Source organism: Nannospalax galili, unplaced genomic scaffold, assembly GCF_000622305.1.
Source record: "Nannospalax galili isolate Female #2095 unplaced genomic scaffold, S.galili_v1.0 scaffold853, whole genome shotgun sequence".
Lineage (NCBI taxonomy): Eukaryota > Metazoa > Chordata > Mammalia > Rodentia > Spalacidae > Nannospalax > Nannospalax galili.
Genome location: NW_008332825.1, coordinates 265025 through 272635, shown reverse-complemented (window position 1 = coordinate 272635; position 7611 = coordinate 265025). Strand labels below are relative to the sequence as shown.

The 7611-nt window shown below is 42.9% G+C and overlaps 1 protein-coding gene across 1 annotated transcript in view; it reads right to left on the bottom strand.

Moving 5' to 3' along the window:
- The window catches only part of Ppa1 (pyrophosphatase (inorganic) 1), a 40661-nt gene that overhangs the window by 6570 nt on the left and 26480 nt on the right, over window positions 1-7611 (bottom strand). The window contains exon 6 of the mRNA XM_008827791.2: window positions 6238-6364. Within this exon, the coding sequence (XP_008826013.1) occupies window positions 6238-6364 (127 nt within the window). The remainder of the gene's footprint in view (window positions 1-6237; window positions 6365-7611) is intronic.

Here is a 7611-nt window from a genome sequence, read left to right as displayed (position 1 = left end):
TTCTAATACCAACAACCAACAGGTATCAACAATTCAACTCTCAGATTGTGGTGGTGTCAGATCTTATAAGTTAACACCCCCTCACCACCACCACCCCCTACTCACCTCATAAAACTGTCCCCACTGCAGCCACCAGTTCCAAGTCCTGGGCTTCCTGTACTTCTGACCCACTAACTATAAATTTGAGGGGGGCGGGTTTCCCACCATCCTCTCTAGAACAGTTCACAAAACTCAGGAAAACACCATTACTTAAGCTTATAGGTTTATTACAAAAGATGCCACTCAGGAATAGCAAAAGGAAGGGATGAATGGAGCAAGCCATATAGCAGATAGAAAGACACTGCCTTGGGTTAACATTTAATGAAAATGGCTTATTATAAGCACCATGGCACTGGATTCTGCATCTCTACTGCAGGGAAGCAAACCCTAGCACATTAGTGCTGACACAGTGAATGGCTCAGCTTTACACCAGAGTATGTGTTCAATTATGCTAAGCAATTGACGTGAAAAGACACTGATCAACAGAGTCAGAACTGCACCTCAGGTGGCCTGAATACACTCTTACCATTCAAAGCTAAAGCTTTGAATGCTGCCTTCCCAGCAGTTAAAAGACTGGTGTTCTTCTGGCCCCTTGGATGAAATTCCACACACATGAAAATACACTGCACCATTTCAAGGGTCTATGTTCTCAAGAAAACCCATCTCTACTGCTGACCTTTATCACCTGGCAGAGGCAGTGCTTCCTTGCTATAAAGCTGTCCCCCTATTCTATACTCTGAGCATTCAAAACCTACAATAAGGTTCCACCCCCTTGAGAGTAAACTAGCTACATAAATTATTCTGGAATTTTGCCTCAGACATGTGTTTCTTCCTCCCACATTCGTTTAACTATTCATTTATTTCAGTGTGGAATCATAGGCGTGTATCCTCTGCTCTGGGTCACAATCCAAAACGTCAGTGTGTCTCTTTGATGAGTGTTCTTCAGTGCTTTTTATAACCACTTTGCTTCTTCCTGGTACAAGGTGGTCTAGGTTTATCTTGTCATTTGTTGCTGTAGACTTGGAATAAGTCGTTTTTCCAAGGAGCCTTGACGTCTCACTATAGAATGGTATAAGACCCCAAGATTTGAGTGCTAGGGTGCTCATCTCTACCGAGATGATCTTGTTTTCTTTTCTTCTTCTTTTTTCAAAAAATATTTTATTATTTTTTTAATTTTATGTGTACATGTGTATTGCCTGCATGTAGATAAGTGCACCCGTGTCGTGCAATCCCCACAGAGGACAGAAGAGGCTGTCAGATCCCCTGGAACTGGAGTTATGGACAATTGTTAGCTATAATGTGGGTGCTAGGATTTGATCCTGGGTCTTCTGCAAGAACAGTGTTCTTAACTGCTGACATCTCTCCAGCCCTCTTCTTCCCCCCCTCCCCCCTTTGTCTTGTCTTCTCCTTTCCTGAGACAGATTCATTATATAGCCTTGACTGGCTTAGAACTCACAATATAGACCAGACTGGCCTGGACTCACAGAGATCCCCCTGTCTCCTGAGTGCTGGGATTAAAGGTGTGCTTCACTATGCTGCTGAATCCCCTCAGCAAAGATATGTGTGCAGCCCAATCCCTATGCATGCCTTAAACTGTTTCTCTATGTATCCACCTGTGTCTTTGCTATGGTAAACACGAATTCACACTATCCTCAACAACAACCCACCACCACAAGGGTAACTCTGGCCACCTTTCCTTGCAAATCTATACCTCCCTCTCAAGTGAGGAGAAGCCTGGCTCTCAGGATCTTCCATCCACTTCTTGAACTGTTTAGAGCCAGTACACATGGACAGTAGCCTAAGCACTGTTAGCCTGTGCTCCACTAAGAACTTTATCATCTATGCTGTGTGTGGTTCTTTCTGCCTTTTGTCTGACCTCGCTCTAAAGTCACCAAGGTCTGCACCTTTCCCCCTCAACCCCCAGTGAAGTTATTTCACACATCTCTAGTAAAGCTACATTCTTCTGCTACTTTACATTTCATCCTGGAGTTGGCCTTATAAATGATCTTTTAAAATAACAGAATTCACTCTTGTGCTGTGTTACTTATCTACTGCTGCCATGTAATAATAAATTATTTCAAATATAGCAGCTTGAAACACCACCGGGGGGCTGGAGAGATGGCTGAGTGGTTAAGAGCACTGGTTGTCCTCTCTTCAGAGGACCCAGACTGGCTAACCATAGTCCGTAACTCCAGTTCCAGGGAATCCAACACCCTCTTCTGGCCTCCACAGAGACTGCACACACGTGGTACACTTACACACATGCAGGCACACACATAAAATAAAAATTATAAATCCAACAAACAGAAAAAAATTACCATTTTACTATCTTACAACTTGGTAGGTCAGAAGCTCCAGTCTCACTAGCCTAAACTCAGGGATCAGCAGGACTGTGCTCCCTTCTGAAGACTCTGAGGGAGAATATTTCCTTGCATTTGTCAGTATTCATAGGCTACCCAGGTTCTTTCTCTTGGGTGACCTCCTCACTCCCAACATTGTGTGGGTGCGTGCATGTGTGTGTGGGCAGGAGCGGAGGGAGGAAGGGGAGAGGGAGGAAGGCAGAGGGAAAGGAGGGCACCAGGTTAGCCTATAACTCACCATATAGTTGAGTATTACCTTGAACTCATGAAGCTCCTTCCTCTACTTCCCAAGGGCTAGGATTACAGACACATGCCATCACATCTGATTTATGTAGTATTGGGGAATCAAACCCAAGGCTTCATCCATGCTAAGCAAGCACTCGACCAACTGAGATATATCCACAGTCCAATCCTGACATCCTTAAAGCCAGCAATGTGGTACCTATCTGATCCTTCTCTTGCCCTCTTATCTCCCTCTGACCACAGCTAGGAAAGGTCTCTCTTTCAAGGATTCAGGTGATTAGGCTGGGTCCACCTTGATCTTCCAGGATATTCTCCCCATCTCAAGCCTGACTTTACTCTTGTCTCAAAGTTCACTGGCCTTGTGAGGTAGTATCTCAGGATTCAGAGGTAAGAAGCAGACATCTTCCGAGGGGGCATTACTCTGCCAAAGTTCTATGGTTTTGGAAAAATGTGTAGTATCATTATCCACCACTATGTTACATTCAATAGTTTTATGGCTTATGATAGACCAAATACTGCCCCAAATATGTCCATCTTTTCACTTGATCTTAGCCAAAAAGTTGAGAAGTGATATATGTCCACCTCTCAATTCACAGGTGTATGATTACATCAGGGTACAAAGGTTGCAGATAAAATTAAGTCTGCTCATCATCTGCTCTTAGCCTGGGCTATCAGGATAGGCCCAAGATACTTATGATGTGAAATGGGGGCGAATCAGAGTTAGGGAAGGGATTTTGACAAGGAAAGCAAGCCTAGAGGGATATAAGGTCCCAATGTGCCAGTGCTGGCTTTGAAGATTGACATGGAACATGAATCAAGGATTGCAGATGGCCTGTAGAAGCTGGAAAGGGCAAGGAAAACCTTGGCTATATAGCCAGCTTGAGACTACTATGGGCTACATGAGACCCTGTAACAAACAAACAAACAAACAAACAAGGAAACAGACAGGCTGATGTATAGAATGGGAGAAAATACAGCTAAAGTACATCTGAATAAAGTCTACTGTCCACATTATATAAAATACAACTCAACAATAAAGATATCCCCAACTAGGATGGCTAAAGTCAAAAGGGTAACAAATGCTAGTGAGGATGTGAGGCAATTAGTATCTTCACGTAATACTGATGTGAAATTCTCAGGTACTACTGACATGAAATTCAAACTTAGAAAAGAGCCTGACAGTTCCTTAGAAGGGTGGACAACTACCATCAACTTAGCAACTCTACTCCAATGAATATTTCCAAGGGAATTAAAAACATGTCCACACAAAAACCTGCACAGGAATAATCAGTCATAGCTACACTATTCGTAACAGTTAAATAACCCAAATGCCTAAACCTGTTGACAGATAAATAATATATGGCCCATCCAGAATAGAATACTGGTACAGACTACACCACAGATGAGCCTAGGAAAAAAGATATGCTAAAAAGCAACTTGACACTAAAGAATCCACATTATTCAAGTTCATGTACAGTAGACAAATCTATTCAGACAAAGGCAGACTAGTGATTGCCAGGGCCTGGAGAACAAGGGCACAGGGAGTGAACTGAACTGGTGATTGTACAATTTTGTGACTGCATTAAACATCACTAAATTGTACACTTTACGTGTATTTTACCACCACAAAAGGGAATGACGTGCTGAATGCATCACAGTGAAGATGAACCTTGAAAACATGCTCACCAGATGTGGTGGCTCTTGCCTATAATCCCAGCAACTGAGGCAGGATTGCTACTGAATATGAGGTCACCTGTGCTATGGAGTGAAACCCTATCTCTAAAAACCAAGGGGGGGAAAAAGCCAGACACAAAGGTCACCTATAACACAATTCCATTCTTAAGTTCAGAATAGGGGGGTCAACAAGATGGCTCAGCAGGTAAAGGTGCCTTCTGTCAAGCCTCACAATCTGAATTCAATTACTGGGATCACATGGTGAAAGGAGAGAACCCCAAGTTGTCCTCTGACCTCCACATAGGCACCTCAGCATGCAATGAGGCACAAAATAAAACAATAAAACATAGAAATGTTCAGACGGGCAAATCTGTACGGACAGAAAGATTAATGGTGTCAGGAACTGTGTGGAAGGGGACAGGGAATGACTGCCAATGGATATGAGATTTTCCTTTGGAGTAATGAAAAAGAGCTAAAATCAATGGTGATGGCTGCACAATATAGTTAAGTAGATTAAAAAACACTGAGTTGGTCAAGGGTGGCAATGTACACCTATAATCCCAGCACCTGGGCAGGCTGCAAAGACCATACCCTGCTGACCTGAGCAGGATACATGCTAACACCCTTCTTGGGTGAGGTGAGGGACAGGAGAAAAGGACATTTGGTTCCAGTCATGCAGCCCATTATGGCTTCAAACTAACTATTCTATGTAGCTGCAAAGGGCCTTGAACTCCTGAGCCTCCTGTCTCTGTCTCCAAAGTCCTGGGATTACAGGTGTACACCCAACAGCCGCCTTCATTTTAACACCAGGCATAGGCAGACAGGTCAGGAGTTCAAAGCCATCTTTGCCTATACAGTTCAATCTACAAGAGACTTTTTTTTTTTTTTTTTTTTTTTGGTCTTTTTGAAACAGGGTCTCTCTGTAGCCCCAGTTGGCCTGGAACTCACTATGTAGGCCAGGCTGGCCTTGAACTCACAGAGATCTGGCCTGCCTCTGCCTCCCAAGTGCTGGGACTACAGGTGTGAAGAGACCTTTTTTACACACCCATCCACCCAAATACAAAACCAACCAAACAAACAAAAAAACAACAACCAGGGGCTGAGGAGATAGCACAGTAGATAAACTGTTTGCCAAGCAAACATGAGAACTTGAGATCTATCCCCCAGCACTCATGTACAAAGACAGGCATGGTGGCAGGTGCTTGTAATCTCAACACAGGGAAGGTAGAGATACGAAGATCATTGGAGCCTATTGGCCAGCCAGCCTGGAGGAATTAGTGAGCTCTAGGTTCCAGCTCTGTCTCAGAAAACAAGGTACACAGCTCCTAAAGAATGATCCAAGGACAACCTCTAGCTTACACCTGCACATGTGCCTGCATACACACATGTACTATATGTATGTACGTACACGCACGCACACGCACACACACACACACACACACACACACAACCCCCCACAATACCAAACCAAACCAAACCCTACTGAATAACGTACTTTAAAATGGTGACTCTTAGGGCATATGAATTTCAAACATTAAAAAAAAAAAAAAGGTGGGTGTAGTGGCACACACCTTAGATCCTAGCACTCAGGAAGCAGAGGCAGGCAGATCTCTGTATGTTTCAGGCCAGCCTAGGCTATATAGTGAGACCCTGTCTCAAAAAAAAAGCCAAAAACAAAAACCCAATAATGAAGTGCTAGCACATGAGAAGGAAAGATTCAATACTGCTGGTGGGATTTTTTTTCTTTACTGGAATGAAGGAAAGTCTAGGTAAGCAGTCCAGTTGTAGAAACAGCAATGTCATAGTGAAGCTCTTCACTCCTCCAACCCTCAACAGTTTGAAGGCATGAGCTTGCAAGTCCATCAGCACAGGTGAAGTTTAATTTAATTAGGAAGACTTTGCCTTCTTCAGGTTTCCTTACCATTATAATTGGCTGCATCAGGATCATCCACATTAATGGCAATGACTTTCCAGTCAGTTTCACCTTCATCAATCATAGCCAATATGCCCAGAACTTTCACCCTGATTATTTCACCTCTCGCACATACCTGAGAAAGTGAAGCCAGAGTCAGGACAAAATAATGCTACAGAATTAAACTTAGAAGTTTTATTTGATGGTATTAGGAAAAAGGATGTCAAATTTTTGCATTTACCTGATGATTGTTCCTTCAATCAAATTTTCTTTCTTTTTTTTTTCTTTTTACTTTGGTTTGTTTTTTGAGACAGGGTCTCCCTGTAGCCCCAGCTGGCCTGGAACTTATATGCAGACCAGACTGACCTGGATCTCAGAGAGATCCCCCACCTCTGCTTCTTGAGTGCTAGGATTAAAGGCCTGCGCCACCATGCCCAGCACTTTTTGTTTAAATTTATTTCTTTTGTGTGGTGTGTGTGTGTGTGATGAAGTGTGGATGCACACATGCCACAGCATCGCATGCACAGTCAGAGGACAGCTCCGTGAACTCAGGTAGCCTTGCACAGCAAGCATCTTTACCTGTTGAGCCATCTCACCAGCCCTATGTGGTTTTTTGTTTGTTTTGGTTTCTGAGATATGGTTTCTTGATATACATAGGTTCACTCAGAACTTGCAGTCCTCCTGCCTCACCTCCCAAGTGCTGGGATTACAAGTATGTCATCATGCCCAGCTCTTGAAGCAAATTTTCAAAAGCTAGAAAATAAATGCTTTGACAGTCCTATTTAGGTTGAAAACAAGATGTATTAAGACCTATACTCTTTTTAAATTTTATTTATTTATTTACACTTTATGTGTTTGAGAGTATTGCCCATATGTATCTAAGTACACCCATGTTGTACAATGCCTAAAGAGACCAGAAGGAGGCATCAGATCCCCTGGAGCTGGGGTTATGGATGGGTGTTGGCCACCATGTTGGTGCTAGGAACTGAACCTAGGTCTTGGAGTGCTCTTAATCCTCAACCATTGAACCATCTCTCCAGCCCTAAGATCTACATTCTTTTTTTATTTTTAAAGATTTATTTTAATTTTAATTTTATGTGTATGAGTATATTGCCTGTATGTGTGTAAGTGCACCCGTGTCACGCAATGCCCGAGGAGGTCAGAAGAAGGTGTCAGATCCTCTGTAAGAGCAGTCTGTGCTCTTAACTGCGGAGCCATCTCTCCAGCCCCAAGATCTATATTCTTAAAAGTCATAAGGAGGGCAGTAGTTCAAGATACTTAACATTTTCTACACTATCTTAGATTGTACTGAATACGATCTCTATAATTAGTTATAGTTATAATTAGATACATCCTTTAACATACTTTATCTTTTATAGAGGC